At 64.0% G+C, this 19754-nt stretch overlaps 1 protein-coding gene across 1 annotated transcript in view; it reads left to right on the plus strand.

The window, feature by feature from the left end:
* Positions 1-19754, plus strand: part of RYR1 (ryanodine receptor 1) — a 102078-nt gene that overhangs the window by 22224 nt on the left and 60100 nt on the right. The window contains exons 17-35 of the mRNA XM_030544475.1: positions 1212-1330; positions 1718-1851; positions 2549-2790; positions 5473-5665; positions 6034-6250; positions 6914-7018; positions 7770-7873; positions 8276-8359; positions 9154-9313; positions 9868-10015; positions 11233-11438; positions 11771-11945; positions 14363-14571; positions 15471-15838; positions 16129-16258; positions 17511-17671; positions 18006-18171; positions 18305-18391; positions 19344-19570. Of these exons, the coding sequence (XP_030400335.1) occupies positions 1212-1330; positions 1718-1851; positions 2549-2790; positions 5473-5665; positions 6034-6250; positions 6914-7018; positions 7770-7873; positions 8276-8359; positions 9154-9313; positions 9868-10015; positions 11233-11438; positions 11771-11945; positions 14363-14571; positions 15471-15838; positions 16129-16258; positions 17511-17671; positions 18006-18171; positions 18305-18391; positions 19344-19570 (3235 nt within the window). The remainder of the gene's footprint in view (positions 1-1211; positions 1331-1717; positions 1852-2548; positions 2791-5472; positions 5666-6033; positions 6251-6913; positions 7019-7769; positions 7874-8275; positions 8360-9153; positions 9314-9867; positions 10016-11232; positions 11439-11770; positions 11946-14362; positions 14572-15470; positions 15839-16128; positions 16259-17510; positions 17672-18005; positions 18172-18304; positions 18392-19343; positions 19571-19754) is intronic.

Consider the following 19754-nt stretch of genomic DNA (forward strand, 5'->3'; position numbering starts at 1 on the left):
GGAGGGGTGAGGGGCGCTGGGTGGGGGGACGGGTCTCATGGGCCGCATCCAGGGCGGCGAGGCAAGCGGCTGGGCCCTCCCCGAGGCCTTGAGAACGTCCCCGACCTGGCCAAGGCGTGGGCAGAAGCCCGCAGACACACGCATGCGCTCCCGCAGATCCGTGCTGTGCGCATGTGGACACGCCCAGCGGTACGTGTACACGAGCAGATACATGAATCCACACCTGTGCTCATGGCAGTGGCGGATCCGGCTGCATGTTCGCCTGCGCGGCCACACCACACGATGCACACGGCCCACCCCAGGTGTGTGTGTGACACTTTGTCGCGGACTCGCAGATCGTGTCCACTCTTGGCCCAATGTGGTCCCGGGGGGAACCCCCTTCAGTGCAACAGCCTTTCTTGGGGGGCCACTGTCTCTCGGGGTCAGGCCCCTCCGCCTCCTGGAGCTGCACCTCTCTGAGCCTTAGCACGTCTGTCTCTGCCGTAGGCCCCCTCAGGGAGTCCCCTCGCTCTGGACCCCCAGGGCCTCTGCCCCCCAAAGGGGATAATGCCCCACCCCTGCGCCCTGTTCTCTAGCCCGGCGCGACTCTCAGCCAGCGTAACACAGGAGGGTTTACTGAGCGTTTGAACCCAGCACAGGAAACTCTCAGGGGCTCAGGCCTGGCCTCCCTCAGCCCAGCACATCCTGGTCCCCCTGCATCCAGGGGGGCTCTGCCTGCTCCCCCTTTCCAGCCCCGAGCCCCCCTGCTTCCCAGCTGGGCATCTGAGACCCCCGGCCCCAGGCCCTGCCTCTGTCCATTGTCCTCTCTCCAGATAAACAGGGTCGCCTGGGCCTCCTCTCCTCTCCGCCCTCCTCTGGCTGGAACCGGCTGGTCAGGTCGCCAGGGTCCTCTCCCCGCAGCCCGTTGTCCCCCACTGGCCAGAACCGGCTGTGACTCCTGAGCTGGGCCTGTGGGTCGCCAGGTCACCAGTCGCTGGGGTCTCCATCCTCCAGGCCATCGGCCGGGGTCCCAGGTTCCCTCTCCAGTCCTGTGTCCCAACAAACTCCCTCTCCCCTCCCCTCCTTAAACCAGTAACACCCGGGGACACTTGTCCCACCCCCTGTGCATGCAAATCACTGGAAAACAAGGGAAAAACAAGAAAATCCCCCACTTCGTCACACGCTTGCCCGGTCACGCGTGCACTCACGCACGGCCCGGTGCCCCCCACCAGGGATCCTGGAGGTGCTGTACTGCGTCCTCATCGAGAGCCCCGAGGTGCTGAACATCATCCAGGAGAACCACATCAAATCCATCATCTCCCTGCTGGACAAGCACGGCCGCAACCACAAGGTGAGGGAGTCGCCCGCAGCTCCGGGGCCGAATCCTCGGCTTTCCCGTCCCTGCCTTGGGGGCAGGGACAGGCTGGAGATGGGTGGTAAGGCCCCATTGTACTTCCACCCTGAGGGCCCTGTCTGCTCCCTGCTGTCAGTTAGAGCAACCCCTGGGCTGCTGTAACTCACGCTGCCCCTCACCACCACCACCACCACCACCGGCCCTGGGGGGCAGGGACAAGTCACAGCGCAGTGTGCTCTGACCACACCCCGATCTGCCCCCCTCTGTTCTGAAATGGCACTCGATCCCTTCCCTGGGGCGTCCAGCAGCTGGCTGGCAGGGCCAGGCTGGGGTCCTGCATCCCAGTGGAAACCGCAGCGTTGTCTCCTCTCCCCACCCCGGTAGGTCCTCGACGTGCTCTGCTCTCTGTGCGTCTGCAACGGGGTGGCCGTGCGCTCCAACCAGAACCTCATCACCGAGAATCTGCTCCCCCGCCGCGACCTGCTCCTGCAGACCAGCCTCATTAACTACGTCACTAGGTGAGGGCAGGGCTGACTCATTTTCTGCTCTGTACAGCTGTTAAACCGCCCCCGCGCCGCACCCCAGAGGTGGCTGCATCCCAGCGCTGGTGATGGGTCCCTGTACAAACAGCTCCCATGTCCCACCCCAGAGGCAGCCGCATCCCAGCGCCGGGCGAGGGGTCCCTGTACAAACAACCCCCGCACCGCACCCCAGAGGTGGCTGCATCCCAGTGCCAGGCGAGGGGTCCCTGTACAAACAACCCCCGCACCGCACCCCAGAGGTGGCTGCATCCCAGCGCTGGCGAGGGATCCCTGTACAAACAGCCCCCGTGTCCCACCCTAGAGGCAGCCGCATCCCAGTGCCGGGCGAGGGGTCCCTGTACAAACAGCCCCCATGCCCCACCCCGGAGGTTGTTGCATCCCAGCGTCGAGTGAGGGGTCCCTGTACAAACAGCCCCCGCGCCCCACCCCAGAGGCGGTCGCATCCCAGTGGCAGGCGAGGGGTCCCTGTACAAACAGCCCCTGTGCTCCACCCCAGAGGTGGCTGCATCCCAGCGCTGGTGAGGGGTCCCTGTACAAACAGCCCCTGGCGCCCCACCCCAGAGGTGGTAGTACCTTGTAGTTTGCAAGGTGCATAATGTGTGCTGGAGGAGTGGGGGGGTTCCTTCCTGCCCCCCCAGCCTCTCCCTCCCCAGTGCTTCTCTCTGCCCTACAGCATGCGCCCCAACATCTTCCTGGGCACGCACGAGGGCTCGACGCAGTACAAGAAGTGGTACTACGAGCTGATCGTGGATTACGTGGAGCCCTTCGTCACAGCGCAGGCCACCCACCTGCGCGTGGGCTGGGCCATTGCCGAGGGCTACAGCCCCTACCCCGGGGGCGGGGAGGGCTGGGGCGGCAACGGCGTGGGGGACGACCTGTACTCCTTTGGCTTCGACGGCCTGCACCTCTGGTCAGGTACGAGCCCCAGCTCTGCCCAGGGCTCGGCCGCTCTGGCGGGCGTGCAAAGGAGCGGGCATGGGGGTGCTGCAGAGGGAGCGCCCAGGCCCCCTCTTGCACACTCACATGCTCTTTTTGGCATGTGATTTTGCACACCCTCCTGCACGCACCTGTGCACGCCCTTGTGCATGCTCTTTTTGCACTCCGGTTCTTGCACACTATTTGCACACGAACGCACCCTTATGCATGCACATTATCTTGTGTGCACTGCCTTGCACACTTGTTGCTTGCTCACTTGTGCATGCTCTTATGTGCACCCTATTTCTCTTTTGCATACATCTGTGCACATTAACATTCACTTGCTTGTTCTTGCACACACGTTCAGTGCACACTCACTCATCCATTCTTGTACACACATTCTGTTGCGTGTTTTTGCACACTTGTTCACACACATTCACGTGCTGACACTCTCGCACACTTGTTGCACACTGTGTCATGCACACTTATGCCCACAGTATTTCTTTCACATGTTCTTTTGCACTCTGATGTGCACACGGATGCTCTAGCACAGTGTCACAGTGTGGGGGAGTCAGGGCCCTGCACCCCGGCTTCCTGCGATTCACCACGACTCTCAGCCAGCCAGTAAAGCAGAAGGTTTATTTAGAGGACAGGAACACAGTCCAAGACAGGCCTTGCAGGTGCAGACAACAGGATCCTCCCCAATTAGGTCCATCTTGGGGTCCCAGGAGCAGCATAGCCCCCTTGGGGGGGTCAGAGTCCTGTCTGTCCTTCCCTCCTCCCCCAGCCTTTATTCAGCTTCCCTGGCAGAGGTGTCACCTGGCCTCTAACTCCTTCTTGGGTTCTCATGTTACCTGCTCAGGTATCTTTCCCCAAGGCCAGTCTTCCATCCCCCAATGCAGATCGTCCTTGTTATAACCTTAGTCCCAGATTCTGGACCTTAGCGTCCAAAATATGGGGGTTAGCATGAAAACCTCCAAGCTTAGTTACCAGCTTGGACCTGGTACTTGCTGCCACCACCCAAAAAATTAGAGTGTTTTGGGGCACTCTGGTCCCCCTGAAAAACCTTCCCTGGGGACCCCAAGACCCAAATCCCTTGAGTCTCACAACAAAGGGAAATAATCCTTTTTCCCTTCCCCTCTCCAGGTGCTCCTGGAGAGATACACAGACACAAGCTCTGTGAATCCAAACAGAGGGACTTGCCCTCTCCGTTTCCAATCCTGGAAACAAAAGCACTTTCCTCTTCACCCAGAGGAAATGCAAAATCAAGCTAGCAAATTCAACACACACAGATCTCCCCTGATTTCTTCCTCCCACCAATTCCCTGGTGAGTACAGACTCAATTTTCCTGAAGTAAAGAAAAACTCCAACAGGTCTTAAAAGAAAGCTTTATATAAAAAAGAAAGAAAAAATACAAATAGTCTCTCTGTATACAGATGACACAATACAGGGCAATTTCTTAAAAGAATATTGAATAAACAGCCTTATTCAACAAGAATACAAATCAAAGCACTCCAGCACTTATATTCATGCAAATACCAAAGAAAAGAAACCATATAACTTACTATCTGATCTCTTTGTCCTTACACTTAGAAACAGAAGATTAGAAAATAGAACTACTTCTCCAAAGCTCAGAGGAAGCAGGCAGACTGACAAAAGACTCAGACACTCAAATCCCTCCACCCAAAGTTGAAAAAATCCGGTTTCCTGATTGGTTCTCTGGTCAGGTGTTTCAGGTGAAAGAGACATTAACCCTTAGCTATCTGTTTATGACAGTCCTCCCAGGCCAACACCCACCACTCAGCACTCACAGATCACAGTAAGAACAGTCCCAGTTCGTCACACTCGGCCTCCTGCACATTCTTTACTCAGGTCCTCACACAAACGGACACTCTCTTGTGTATTCTCTCTGGCACACTTGCACACTTCTGCCTACTCTTTGCACCCTGTGGGAAGCTGCACTGTCTGTTGCTTGACCTCGCTTTGGCTTGGTATGAAATAGCTTCAGGGGCCGAAATCTCCAGTGTCAGTCCGGGGGATTGCAAAAAGTCAGTGAGGAGCTAGTGGAGGAACAGAGGCTCGGTACGATCCCAGTCGCTGGGAAGCCATGCTGTGCAGCGTCGTTAAGTTCACCTTGCACAGGTTTGCTCACCGGATGACATCCCTAAAGCCACCTGCTTATGCCTAACCTGTGGACTAGTCTAGGGTCTGCAACTGCATTTACCCAGCCAGCTTCCCAGCTCGGCCCTCTGGTGTCCCGGCGCTCCCCTTCCCTCCATCGCTGGCTCCAACGGGCGCGAAGGTATCTCCTCACCTTGGGCCAGGCCAGAGCAGTCATACGTCTTGTCTTTCTCCTTTGGGACATGCCAGGGCGACCGCTCCCTGCCCGTCACGATGGGAGAACACCCGCGTGCCCCGAGCCCCTAACGGTGGAGAAGAGCGTAGGCCAGGTTCGGCTCGGGAGCGACTGCTTGTGCCGAACGCAGACGTGCGGCCGCAGGGCGCGGAGGTTACTAGCCAGCATGCCTTGATCAGCACCCCCCGCTCCTTGCACCCGTGTTTCTCTCCCCCTCGGCCTTTCGCCGTGTCTTTTTGCACCCGCGCTCTGCCCTGCCCCTTGCCCCCGCCCTCGCCTGCTGCTCAGCCCGGCCTCTCACCGGCCTCCCATCTCCGCCTGCCCAGGTCGCGTGGCCCGTGCCGTGGCCTCGCCCGGCCAGCACACGCTGGCGGCCGACGACGTGGTGAGCTGTTGCCTGGACCTGAGCGTGCCCAGCATGTCCTTCCGCATCAACGGCTTCCCCGTGCAGGGCATGTTCGAGAACTTCAACGTGGACGGGCTCTTCTTCCCCGTGGTCAGCTTCTCCGCGGGCATCAAGTGAGCCCGGGCCAGCGGAGGGGGATTGGGGGTGGGGAGGAGGAATAGGGGAAAGGGGGGAGGAAGAGGAGGACGAAGAGGGGGCTGACCAGGGTGGGGAAGGGATTGGCAGGAGGGAGCTGATGGGGTTGGGGGATATGGGGCCTGCCGGGGAGGAGAGGGGGACGGGTGGGAGAATTGGTGGGGGGAGGAGCGGAGGGACAGAAGTGGGGGAGGGGGCCAGCAGGGAGAGGGAGTCCAGGAAGGGAGGCTGCAGGGGAGGAGAAGGCAGTTGGGGGGGATGGGGAGGGAAAATTGGTTGGGGGAGGAGTGGGAAGGGGTCCAACTGGCTGTGGGGGAGGGGTCCAGCCTTCACCATCCCCCCACAGGGTCCGCTTCCTCCTGGGGGGCCGCCACGGCGACTTCAAGTTCCTGCCCCCCCCGGGCTACGCGCCCTGCTTCGAGGCCCTGCTGCCCCGCGAGCGGATGCGGGTGGAGCCCATCAAGGAGTACAGGCAGGACGTGGGCAGCGTCCGCAGCCTGCTGGGGCCCACCCAGGCCCTGTCCCACACGGCCTTCACCCCCTGCCCCGTCGACACCCAGCAGGTAGCACCCCCGGAGCCCTGGCCTGGGAAGGGGGGACCCTGCCTGGCTCAGGGGGGGGGGGGGGGGCTTGGGGGGAGGGGCCCTTCCTTGGTCGGGGGCGGGGGGCTTGGGGGGTGGGACCCTGCCTGGCTCGGGGGCGGGGGGCTTGGGGGAGGGGCCCTGCCTGGCTCCAGGGGGGCTTGGGGGAGGGGCACTGCCTGGCTCTGGGGAGGGGGGGGTTGGGGGAGGGGGGTTCGGGGGCGGGGGGCTTGGGGGGAGGGGCCCTGCCTGGCTCCGGGGGGGGTGTTGGGGGAGGGGGGTTTGGGGGAGGGGGGCCCCGCCTGGCTCAGGGGAAGTTCAGGGGAGGGGCCCCACCTGGCTACAGGGGTGCAGGGGAGGGTCCCTCCCTGGCTTTGGGGGAACTTGTGGGAAGAGACCCCCCACCCAGTCTGGGGGAGGGGGTTGGGAAGCTGTGGGGGGAGGCTGTCAACCTGTCCCAGCCGGGGGGGGAGATGGGTGCAGCCTGGCCTCAGGCCTGTGGGGAGCCGCCCAGTGCTCGTTGCCCCCAGGCGCTGACCCCCTCTTGCCAGGAGTCCCAATGGGGAGGCCGGGACCCGCTCGGAAGTGTCCCCGAAGGCAGGGCTGGGCAGGCTGGGGGGCCTTGTCTAACCCCTGTCCCCACAGATCGTCCTCCCCCCGCACCTGGAGAGGATCCGTGAGAAGCTGGCGGAGAACATCCACGAGCTGTGGGCGCTGACCCGGATCGAACAGGGCTGGACCTATGGGCCCGTGAGTGCCCCCCATAGCTCCCTACAGGACCATGAGTGCCCCCCGTACCCCCCTGTGGGCCCGCGAGTGCCCCCCTGTACCCCCCTGTGGGTCCACGGGTGCCTCCCATAGCTCCCTACAGGACCATGAATGCCCCCGTACCCCCCTGTGGGCACACAAGTGCCCCCCATAGCTCCCTACAGGGCCCACGAGTGCCCCCCGTACTCCCCTGTGGGCCCACGGGTGCCCTCATGCCCCCTACAGGCCCCTGCCTACCCCCCATCCATCCCTACTGCTTCCCACCGGGGAACATCTCTGCTCCTGCTCTGACCTCTCCCCCACCCCATGACTGGTAGCTGCCCCCGGCCGGGAGAGGGGGTGTCGCTGAGGGGTGGGCACCAGCTACCCACCGGCTGCCAGCCCTTGGGTCCTGCTTTTCAGATGGGTTGCCTGGCAGCCGGCCGAGCCCAGCCCCTGCCCCCTAGAAGCCCCCAGCCTGGTCCAGCCCCTGTCCCCCAGATCCACCCAGCCCAGCCCCTGCCCCCCAGAACCACCCAGCCCAGTCTCTTCCCCCCAGAACCGTGTAGCCTAACCCCTGCCCCATAGAACAACTCAGCCTGGCCCAGCCCCTGCCCCCCAGAACTCCCCGGCTCAGCCCGTGCTCCCCGAATACCCCAGCTCAGCCCCTTTCCCAGAACCCACTGCTGGTGGGGGTTGGGAGGGACTCGGGTCAGGGTGTCAGTGGGTCGCTGACCCCTTGTCCCCTTGTCAGATCCGGGACGACAACAAGCGGCTTCACCCCTGCCTGCTGGATTTCCACAGCCTGCCCGAGCCGGAGAGGAACTACAACCTGCAGATGTCGGGGGAGACCCTGAAGTGAGCGGGGGAACGGGGGGAGATGGAGGGTAACGTCTGCAGGGACTCGGAAACACGGGGGAGGGCGGGCTGTCACGGGGCCTGAGGACGTGGGGGGCTGAGACCCCTCTCCACACTAGGGGTGGGTGAGGGAGGTCCAGCTGGGATGGGGGGAGAATTGGGATGGGGGAGAGGGGGTGGCTGCTGAGCAAGGGGACAGGATGGGGGGGCTTATCTCTTGGGGGGCAGTGGAGGGAGGGGGGACTTGTCCATTGAGGGTGGGGGGCGGGGTGGGGGGGTCTCATCTCTTGTGGGGGTGGCAGCGGAGGGAAGGGATGTGGGACTCATCTCCTGGGGGTGGCGGCAGGGCAGGAGGCTCTGTTGGGGAGCTGACACCCCCCCATTGCTGTCCCCCCCCCACAGGACGCTGCTGGCGCTGGGCTGTCACGTGGGCATGGCCGATGAGAAGGCTGAGGAGAACCTCAAGAAGACCAAGCTGCCCAAAACGTGGGTGTTCGGGGAGGGGGGGGAAGAGCCTGGGGGGACGTGACCCCCATGGAGCCGCCTGAGGCTCCACCGGCCCCGGGACGTCGCCCCTGGGCAGTGCTTGGCCTGGGCTTGTTGAACCTTTGAGCCCCAGGGTGACCAAATAAATGGGGTGGGGGGACAGGCTGGAGGTCTGGGCACAGGTGTCACGGAGCTGCAGATCCAGTGCCCTCAGGCGAGGACCCCGTCAGTGTGCTAGACCCCCCAGGGTCACACGCTGTCACTGGGGCAAGCCACATGGTCTCCCTGCCTCCTGGGACCGGCCCTCGGGGCCACCAGCCCCCCCGCTTCACACCCTACAACCAGTCCCCCCCCCCTGTTCCCGGCTCCGGAGTGACTCGCAGCCATCTGGGTCGGTCTGACCCCCCTGACCCCCCTGAGTCCCAGTCCAGGCGCCTCTCCCCTGCCTCCAGCTGCCCCCACTTAACAACTCCCCTGACCCCCCTCAGGCCTTCGTCCTCCCGGCTCCGTAAGGCGGGTGGGGCTGTCCAGGTGCTCTAGGTGCCAAATGTCTGGGCAATTGGATTGGCCAGTGTCTTCTAGGACTCTCCATGAGTCCCAGGCGTGGGTCTCTGCCCACTGCCTCCTTAACCAGGCAGCACATGGGGAAACTGAGGCGCACACAGTGGAAATTTCTCGCTCTGTCACTGGGGGTGGGGATACCAGGCTAGATCAGCTGGGGAGGGGGAGATACTGGGCTAGATGGAGATGGAGGTTGATTGGCAGGTCCTAGCGGAAAGCCCCTCGCCTGGCAGGTACATGATGTCCAATGGCTACAAGCCGGCCCCGCTGGACCTGGCCCACGTCAAGCTGACCCCGGCCCAGAACACGCTGGTGGACAAGCTGGCCGAGAATGGGCACAACGTGTGGGCCCGGGACCGCGTCAGCCAGGGCTGGACCTACAGCATCGTGCAGGTAGGGGGCTGGGGCTGGGGCTGGGGCATGGGGAGGGGACTGCTGGGGGGCCAGGCTGAGGGGCCAGGGTAGGTGGGGGCTGGGGAGGTTCTTCAGGTGGGCTGGGGGATTGTTACCGCCCGCTCTGTGCCAGGGTGAGTGGGCGTTGGGCTGTCTTCGGTTTCGTGACGGAACCAGGCATTGTATCCAGTGGTTAGACCGGGTGGGGGGCTGGGAGCCAGGACTCCTGGGTTCTCTCCCTGGCTCTAGGAGGGGAGCGAGGGCTGGTGGTTAGAGCAGAGGGCTGGGAGCCAGGACTCCTGGGTTCTCCCCCTGTCTCGTTCCCTTCAGTGACCCAGGGCCATGGTCCATCCCTGCTTCACAAGTGGCTGTGTGGGGGCGGGATGGGAGCGACATGAGTTCGGTGCTTTGAGATCCGCAGAGGGACGGGCAGCAGCTGGAGCAGCCCCTCCCAGCTGGGCCCAGGCAGTCGGCTAGGTTTGGACCGGCTCGAGAGCAGCTCGTCTTGGTTTCCCCCTGTCCCGTGTGTGTCCGTGGCGTGTGCGTGTCACCAGGACATCAAGAACAAGCGGAACCCGCGCCTGGTGCCCTACAACCTGCTGGACGAACGGACCAAGAAGACGAATCGCAACAGCCTGTGTGAGGCCGTGCGCACGCTGATCGGCTACGGCTACAACATCGAGCCCCCCGACCAGGAGACCTGTGAGTGCCCCGGGGCCCCTCCCCCTGCCCTCCCCTGGGCCCCCCTTTTCTCCCCCTCGGGGGCCCCTCCCCCGGACCCCTCCTGCCCTCCCCTGGGCCCCTCCCCTGGGCCCACTCTGGACCCCTCCTGCCCTCCCCTGGGCCCACTCTGGACCCTTCTCTCCCCCTTGGGGGCCCCTCCCCCGGACCCCTCCTGCCCTCCCCTGGGCCCCCCTTCTCTCCTCCTCCCAGGGCCCCTCCCCCAGACCCCTCCTGATGTCCCCTGGGTCCCTCCCCTGGGCCCACTCTGGACCCTTCCTGCCCTCCCCTGGGCCCCCTTCTCTCCTCCTCCCGGGGCCCCTCCCCTGGGCTCACTCTGGACCCCTTCTGCCCTCCTCTGGTCCCCCCTTCTCTCCCCCTCGGGGGCCCTGCCCCCGACCCTCCTGCCCTCCCCTGGGCCCACTCTTGACCCCTTCTGCCTTCCTCTGGGCCCCCCTTCTCTCCCCCTCCAGGGCCCCACCCCCGACCCTCCTGCCCTCCCCTGGGCCCCTCCCCTGGGCCCACTCTGGACCCCTTCTGCCCTCCCCTGGATCCCCCTTCTCTCCCCCTTGGGGGCCCCTCCCCTGGACCCCTCCTGCCCTCTCCTGGGCCCCCCTTCTCTCCTCCTGAGGCCCCTCCCCTGGGCCCGCCGTGGACCCCTTCTCTCCTCCTCCCCGGGGCCCCTCCCCTGGGCCCACCCTGGACCCCTTCTGCCCTCCCCTGGGGCCCCCCTTTTCTCCTTCTCCTGGGGCTACTCCGCCACACCCCTCCTGCCCTCCCTTGGGGCCCCCCTTTTCTCCTCCTCCTGGGGTTCTTCCGCCAGATCCCTCCTGCCCTCCTCCAGGGCCCCTCCCCCACACCCCCTCCTGCCCTCCCCTGGGGCTCCCCTTTTCTGGTCCCCCTGAAGCCCCCTCCTGCCCCCTCATCTCCCCTCCCCCTGGGTCCCCTTCCTGCCCTCCCCAAGGCCCCTTCCCCCAGGTCCCCCTTGTCTCCTCCACTCCTCTGCCCCGCCCTGTGGAGAGGGGGTTGTCGGGGGGGTGGTTGAGTAGTGGAGGGCACAGGGCTAGTAGGGAAGGCAGGGATGGGGTGGTGAGGTGTGGGGGAGGGGAGGGATGTGTGAGGGTGGGGAGGGGATCGGGGGGTGATGGTGGCCCCGGGGGCAGGCAGACCCTGACCCTGACCCTGCCCTCGCCCCGCAGCGGCCCAGGGGATACCCACGGCGCGCTCGGAGCGGGTCCGGGTGTTCCGGGCGGAGCAGTGCTACGCCGTGCGGGCCGGAAGGTGGTACTTCGAGTTCGAGGCGGTGACCACGGGCGAAATGCGCGTGGGCTGGGCCCGGCCGGACGTGCGCCCTGACGTGGAGCTGGGGGCCGATGAGCTCGCCTACGTCTTCAACGGCCACCGGGTGAGTGGGGGAGGGACTGGCCCCCCTAGCCTGGTATCCGCCGGCCCCCTGGGTCACCCAACGGGCCCCCCAGATCAGCCCAGCAGGACCCCCCCAGCCCGTTGTCCCCCTGCCCCCTGGATCAAACCAACAGCCTGCCCTAACCCTGTATCCCCCCCTCCCTGCCATGCCAGGCCAGGTCCCCCCCTGCCTGGGGTCCTGCCCTTTGGTGTGGTACCCTCTGGCCACGCTGGGCCAGTGCCTCCTGCCCCACCCCCCCGGCCATTGCACCCCATGTCACCAGCCTGGGCCCTGGCGCCTTTCCCGGCCGCTGACCCTCTCCCCACCCCCAGGGCCAGCGCTGGCACATCGGCAGCGAGCCCTTCGGCCGCTCCTGGCAGCCGGGCGACGTGGTCGGCTGCATGATCGACCTGACTGAGAACCACATCATGTTCACGCTCAACGGGGAGATGCTGATCAGCGACTCAGGTTCCGAGCTGGCCTTCAAGGACATCGAGATCGGAGAAGGTGAGGGGCTGGCTGCCCAGACGCCTGGGTTCTCCCTGGCTCTGGGAGGGGAGTCAGTGCTAGTGGTTAGAGCAGGGCGGCTGGGTGCCAGGACTCCTGGGTTCTATCCCTGGCTCTGGGAAGAGAGTGATGTCTAGTGGTTAGAGCAGAGGACTGGGAGCCAGGATGCTTGGGTTCTCCCCAGCTCTGGGAGGGGAGTGGGGGCTATTGGCTGGAGGGGGAGGGGCTGGGTGCTGGGACAGCTGGGTTTTGTTCCTGCTGTGGACACGAACATGTCTGATGTCCCCTCTCTGCACCCTCCTTCCCCCGTGTGGGGGGTGTGACAGTGCTGCCCGTGGGCGCCGGCTGAGGTCACTCAAGTAGGGTGAACTGCAAACAAAACGGGGCAGACAAAGCCCAGAAGCTGGTGGTTATTCCAATGCTTAGATTTACCAACCAACCCCAAACAGCTTCTCTAGTATCTCGCTGGTTACTCAGGAGTCCAAATAATGCAGTTCCCTTAAAGTGCCCAGCCGCAGGCTCCATCCAGACACACACGTCAGATGAGATTTTCAGTCATCATCGTCCTATCTCATCATATAAAAGAGAGGTTCTTCCAACCCCAAAGAATCAGCCACACACCCGGGTCCAATTATAACTTAGACCTTACCCCACATACACACTAGAGTCGATTCTCGTTAACTAAACTAAAATGTATTATAAAAGAAAAGAGTGAGAGTGTTGGTTAAAAGATCACTAGACAGACTTGAATTCAGTTCTTGAGGTCCGGATACAGAGCAGAGATGAGCTTGTAGTTGCCAAAAGTCCTTTTAGAAATAATCCCATAGGCACCAACTTTCTCCAGAGTCTGTGGGTGCCTGCCCCCGCCCCCACCCCCATACCAACCCAATCCTGAAAGTCTCTGCCCTAACTCTGCCCCCTCCCAGCCCCATTGGATCCCTTCCCCAAATGCCCGCCCCGGCCCTGCCTCTTCACCTAGCGCGCCACGTTCCCCCTCCTCCCTCCCTGCCCCGCAAATCAGCTGTTTTGCGGCGTAAGCGGTGGGAGGGAGGGGGGAGAAGCAGGATGTGGCGGCGCGCTCAGGGAGGAGGTGGAGGTGAGCTGGAGCGGGGGGACAAGGCGAGGAGCTGCCAGCGGATGCTGAGCACCCACCAACTTTTTTGTGAATAGTCCATAGGTTATAGTCCAGTGTCCATATTCAGGGTGGCTCCAGTCAGTGACTGGGGATCTCAATCCTTATGGCTTAAGGTTTCCCCCTCTTGAAACCCAAAGCAGATCTGAGATGACACCGGATCATGTCCCAGGGTTTTTATACATTTCCAGCAGCCTTTTGGCCTGAGAAAACAATCGGCTTAACTCCTTCTCCCAAACATCCTGGCAGTTAGCACAGGGTAATTTATCCAGTAACCGTTCAGCTACAGGTTGCCACAACCTTCACAGAGACAGAGAGACAATAACACTATTTCTCTCAAGTGTCTTCCTACCTATTAATACAGTAACTTCACTGGTCCTGGAAAATGCAACTTCAAGTGAAACAATGTTAAACTAATCCAGTTTTCCCATAAGAGTTAATGTTAATGGGGGGGGTAGGATCCAAGGGCATTTTTGGGGCAGACAGAAGGCGTTATACTGTATACTGTACGGTACTGTACTGTGTTGGGGGGTGCCCCCGGCTTACCCCACACAGGCACAGCCCCCTGCAGGCCAGGACGCTAGGAAGCTGCAGCAGCGGCAGGTTCCCCGGGGAAGAACAGGCTCAGACTTCGCTGGGAATGCTCCAGGCCCATCTCTTCCCGTCCACAGTCCAGGCCCACCTCTTCCCACCCCCACTCCACCTCCTCTCCGGAGCATGTCACATCCCCCACCCCCCGCCAAGTCCTGTGGACTTTCTGGGAGGGAGGGGGAGAAGCAGAACCTGTGCAATGCTCCCTTGTAACGTCGCTGCTCTGCACAGACTCTTACAGCCAAACAACTTTATAAGGGAGCATTGCACAACTTTAAACGAGCATGTTCCCTACCTGAGCAGGGCCGTGACACTGAAACAGCGTTTAGCGGGACGACGTTAAAGGAGGACTTGCCATATTCCTTTTCTGATCTTTGAATCAGAGTCATAGCAATAGACAAGACTTGTTTGCTTACATCACAAGACCTGAGCAAACATCTCCCCTTCCATCTCTAACAGTGCCGGCTGCGTTTCCCAGCTCTGTTCATTTACATATCTTCCTAACGGCCATGGGTCAGGTCAGTCTGGGAGTTAATTAACTCTTTTTGGCCCTGTCACCTTTCAGTGATAATTGTATTACACTCGTAATGTCATGGGGGGCATGACGACCTTGGGGGAGGGGGGAGTGCTGTCCCAGGGAGTTGGGGCGGTGCTAGGCCCTGCTGACCCTGCTGGGCTCTGCCCTGTCTTGTAGGCTTCCTCCCGGTGTGTAGCCTGGGCCTGGGCCAGGTGGGGCGGCTGAACCTGGGCCAGGAGGTCAGCAGCCTGCGGTACTTCCCCATCTGCGGGCTGCAGGAGGGATTCGAGCCCTTCGCCATCAACATGAAACGCGACATCAGCATGTGGTTCAGCAAGAGCCTGCCGCAGTTCTCCCCCATCCCCCCCGAGCACCCCCACTATGAGGTGAGGGGCCAGTTGCTGGGGGGGTCGGCCCGGAGCCCCATGGGGAAGGGGGAGCCACCAGGGGGCTCATCCCAGAGCCCAGTGGGGAGAGAGGAGCCATGGAGGGGGGCTTAGCCCAGAGCCCAGTGGGGAGAGAGGAGCGATGGAGGGGGGCTTAGCCCAGAGCCCAGTGGGGAGAGAGGAGCGATGGAGGGAGGCTTAGCCCAGAGCCCAGTGGGGAGGGGGTCCCTGCCCCAGGGCCGAGGGTGGAGCTGCCGGTGCACCGGGTGCTTGCTGCCTCCGTCAGTAGTACCCTTCGATGTGCAGACCTCACGGGCCGCCCATTGGCGAGCTGTAGTGCCGATATCTGCTGCATGGGATCCCTGTGAACCCCTATGCCCCCTGTTGTCCGTCCCCCCCCATGCCAGCTGGCACCAAGGGCTCCCTGGCTTACAGCGTGAGCCCCTCTCTCTTGAGACCGGGCAGGGGCCAGGTTGTGGGCTGCTCTGGGACTCCTGCCCCCCCGTTCCAAACCAGACCCCCACCCTGCACCACCTCTCCCAGATCTGCAGGGTCGGGGCCATGGCCCCAGCTTTGGAACAGGCTCCTGATGGAATCTTTCCGTGGGTCAGACCCCCACTTTCCCGCAAGGCAGGTCACATCCCGCCCCCTGGCTCCAGCCCGCCTGCTCCTCTTGGCAGCTTTGCCCACCGGCCCCTGGGGGAGACCCACCCGCTCTATGTGGCCCCGTGCACCCAGCCTGGACGTGCAGCCGCACCCAGGCGGGGTTTAGCATCCCCCTGGCTCAGGACGTCCTTAGGGTAGCGCAGAGACCGGCCGGTTAAAGTCAAACCAGGCTCTGCCTCCACGTGCCCCGACCTGGGTCGTCCCCTCCTGACTCCTATGCTCCCCCCGGCCAGGTGTTGCGCATCGACGGCACGGTGGACAACCCGCCCTGCCTGAAGCTGACTCACCGGACCTTCGGCTCGCAGAACGCGGTGAGCGAGCTGCTCTTCCTGCGGCTCAGCATGCCCGTGGAGTTCCACGAGAAATTCAAGTGCACGGCGGGGGCCACGCCCCTCACCCGCGCCCTCACCATCCCCGAGGAGGACGTCAAGGACGTGGACCTCGACTCCGAGTTCGAGGTGCTCCGGAAGTCAGCTGGGCGTAAGGAGGCCGAGGAGGCCGAGAAGGAGAAACAGGCAGGGGCCCTGGCCTCCCCCAAGGAGCCCCCCAGGGCGGAGAATGAGAAGGATGCGGCATCGGAGAAGAGCAAGATCAAGAGGGGGTGAGAGCCTCTAGGAGACGGGGGGGCGGGGAATAGGATATGGGGCCTTTCCCCTCCGGGGGCTCTGGCCCCGATCCAGCTCCAGAACAGGGATTGGGGGGCAGGGAATGAGGCACAGGGCCTTTCCCCTCTATCTTAGCCCAGGTCTCTAACGAGCGGAGCCCATCCCCACCAGTTCCCAGCCACTGGGCCCGCACTGGACACAGGCTGGTTCCCTGGCTGGCCGGGCTGAGCCGTGTCAGGGGGGTGGGCACTCACCCCCGGCTCCCCACATCTTCGTCCACCCCCAGCTTCCTGTTCAAGGCAAAGAAGGCCACGTTCATCACCCCGCCCCCGGTGGTGCCCTCCGTGCAGCGGCTGGAGGAAGACGTGGTGCCTGACGACCGCGATGACCCCGAGATCATCATGAACACCACCACGGTACCGGGCCGCGTGGGCCGGGGTGGCACTAGGGGGCGCCGCACTGCTGGGAGCGGGGGGCCCAGCAGGGGGTGCTCTCCCCTATCTGTGCTGACCCCGATGCAGTGCTAGGGGGTCTGTGCTGCAGGGAGCGGGGGGCTCAGCAGGGGGTGCTCTCCCCTATCTGTGCTGACCCCGATGCAGTGCTAGGGGGCGCTGTGCTGCAGGGAGTGGGGGGCTCAGCAGGGGGCGCTGTGCTGCAGGGAGCGGGGGGCTCAGCAGGGGGCGCTCTCCCCTATCTGTGCTGACCCCGATGCAGTGCTAGGGGGCACTGTGCTGCAGGGAGCGGGGGGCCCAGCAGGGGGTGCTCTCCCCTGTCTGTGCTGACCCCGATGCAGTGCTAGGGGGTCTGTGCTGCAGGGAGCGGGGGGCTCAGCAGGGGGTGCTCTCCCCTATCTGTGCTGACCCCGATGCAGTGCTAGGGGGTCTGTGCTGCAGGGAGCGGGGGGCTCAGCAGGGGGTGCTCTCCCCTATCTGTGCTGACCCCGAAGCAGTGCTAGGGGGCGCTGTGCTGCAGGGAGCGGGGGGCTCGGCAGGGGGCGCTGTGCTGCAGGGAGCGGGGGGCTCAGCAGGGGGTGCTCTCCCCTATCTGTGCTGACCCCGATGCAGTGCTAGGGGGCGCTGTGCTGCAGGGAGTGGGGGGCTCAGCAGGGGGCGCTGTGCTGCAGGGAGCGGGGGGCTCAGCAGGGGGCGCTCTCCCCTATCTGTGCTGACCCCGATGCAGTGCTAGGGGGCACTGTGCTGCAGGGAGCGGGGGGCCCAGCAGGGGGTGCTCTCCCCTGTCTGTGCTGACCCCGATGCAGTGCTAGGGGGTCTGTGCTGCAGGGAGCGGGGGGCTCAGCAGGGGGTGCTCTCCCCTATCTGTGCTGACCCCGATGCAGTGCTAGGGGGTCTGTGCTGCAGGGAGCGGGGGGCTCAGCAGGAGGTGCTCTCCCCTATCTGTGCTGACCCCGATGCAGTGCTAGGGGGCGCTGTGCTGCAGGGAGCGGGGGGCTCAGCAGGTGGTGCTGTGCTGCAGGGAGCGGGGGGCTCAGCAGGGGGCGCTGTGCTGCAGGGAGTGGGGGGCTCAGCAGGGGGCGCTCTGCCCGTCCGTGCTGACCCCGATGTGGCGTTGGGGCAGGCTCTGCGGGGGACGGGCGTGGACTCTCCTCTCTCAGGCTGTGAGGTTGGTGCCAGCCGGGCTGACGGCCCCTTTCCCTGCCCTGCCCCCCAGTACTACCACTCGGTGCGGATCTTCGCGGGCCAGGAGCCCACCTGCGTCTGGGTGGGCTGGGTCACCCCCGACTACCATCAGCACGACATGGCCTTCGACCTGAGCAAGGTGCGCACCGTCACCGTCACCATGGGCGATGACCAGGGCCACATCCACGACAGGTGAGGAGGGCCGGCCGCGGCCAGCCTCCGCCACTCAGCACCATGGGGCTGGGGGGGCAGATTGGGGAGCAGGAGGTGACCCTCTGTGGGCACTGCAAGGAGCAGCCATCCTCTGGGGCCTTGAACTGGGGAGGGCTGGGTGGGGGCCAAGGAGTGGGTGTGTCACGGGGATGTGGGGTGGGAGGCCCTGTCATGGGAGGCCATGGAGCAGAAGGGCAAGAGGTCATGGGGTGGATGAAAGGCCCCAGGTGGAAAGGGAAGGGGGCTGTGGGGGCGTGGGGTAGGTGGCTGGGGGAATGGGTCAGTTACCCCGGGCCCACCCCTCTCCCAACAGCATCAAACGCAGCAATTGCTACCTGGTGTGGGGCGGGGAGTTCGTGAGCAGTGGGCAGCAGACCCGGGTCAGCACCGTGGACCTGGTGCTCGGCTGCCTGGTCGACCTGGCCACGGGGCTCATGACCTTCACGGCCAACGGCAAGGAGATCAACACCTTCTACCAGGTGAGCTGCCCCCCCGGGGCACAGCCGGGGTCCCCCACAGCCAGCGGGGCCGAGCCCTGGCGCCCCTTAGAGGGGACAGGCCCCGCCAACCCGCTGGCTCCGGGCCCTCTCTCACTCCCTGTGGTTGGTCCAGGTGGAGCCGAACACCAAACTCTTCCCGGCCGTCTTCGTCCTTCCCACGAGCCAGAATGTCGTCCAGTTCGAGCTGGGCAAGATGAAGGTAGGGGCGGCCCTGGGGTGCCCCCTCCCCACCCTCCAGCACAGCTGGGCTCCCTCCAACCTGCCCTGCCCCACCCCCTGGCACAGCTAGAGTCCTCCGCCCCACCCCCAGCACAGCTAGGGTCCCTCCCCGACTCCCGCCACAGCTGGAGTCCTCCGCCCCACCCCCTGGCACAGCTGGGCTCCCTCCAACCTGCCCTGCCCCCGCCCCCTGGTATAGCTGGAGTCCTCCGCCCCACATCCTGGCACAGCTGCGCTCCCCTGCCCCATGGCATAGCTGGGCTCCCTCCAACCCGCCCTGGCATAGCTGGGCTCCCCTGCCCCACGGCACAGCTGGGGTCCTTTGTCCTGCTGCCTATCACAGCTGGGCTTCCTCCAGCCTGCCCTGCCCCTGCTCCATGACACAGCTGGAGTCCTCTGCCCCACCCCCGGCACAGCTAGGGTCCCTCCCCAACCCCCAGCACAGCTGGAGTCCTCCATCCCACCCCTTGGCACAGCTGGGGTCCCTCCAACCTGCCCTGCCCCCTCCCCTGGCACAGCTGGGGTCCTTTGCCCTGCCCCCTGGTACAGCTGGGCTCCCTCCTACCTGCCCTGCCCCCACCCCAGGGTACAACTGGGGTCCTCCACCCCACCCCCCTGGCACAGCTGGGCTCCCTCCAACCTGCCCTGCCCCATGGCACAGCTGGGCTCCCCCACTGCCCTGGCACAGCTGGGCAGGTTGTGCCAATGAGTGTCTGGAAGGGATTTGCTTTGAGATTTAAGCGCAATCATGCTGCGTGTTCCGTGTGGGGACTAGTGGGTCAGAACAAGGGATTGGGTCTCAGACTCCTGGGTTCTGTCCTGGCTCTGGGAGGGGAGTGGGGTCTACTGGCTAGAGCGGGGGGCTGGAGCCAGGACTCCTGGGTTCTCTCTCAGCTCAGACACTGATTCTCAGCCTCTCTCTGCCCCGGCAGAACATCATGCCCCTCTCAGCCGCCATGTTCCACAGCGAGCGGAAGAACCCTGAGCCGCAGTGCCCTCCGCGCCTCGTCATCCAGATGCTGACACCGGTGACCTGGAGCCGCGTGCCCAATGAGTTCCTGACTGTGGAGAGAGCCCGCATCAGCGACCGGCACGGCTGGATGGTGGAATGCGGTGACCCCCTGGTCATGATGGCCTTGCACATCCCTGAGGAGAGCCGGTGAGTGCCCCCTCCTGGCACAGGCCCCTGGGGAGAACCATGTCACCTCCATCTCTGTGCTTGTACTAAAGCCCTGCAGCTGAGGGGTCGACTCCATGAGCTGGCAGCAGTACAAGGCTATTAACCTCTTGTATCATTCCTAGTGGCCGGTCCACTTAGGGAGCTATCTCGGTGCAAGCTAGGG

This window comes from Gopherus evgoodei, unplaced genomic scaffold, assembly GCF_007399415.2.
Source record: "Gopherus evgoodei ecotype Sinaloan lineage unplaced genomic scaffold, rGopEvg1_v1.p scaffold_34_arrow_ctg1, whole genome shotgun sequence".
Classification (NCBI taxonomy): domain Eukaryota; kingdom Metazoa; phylum Chordata; order Testudines; family Testudinidae; genus Gopherus; species Gopherus evgoodei.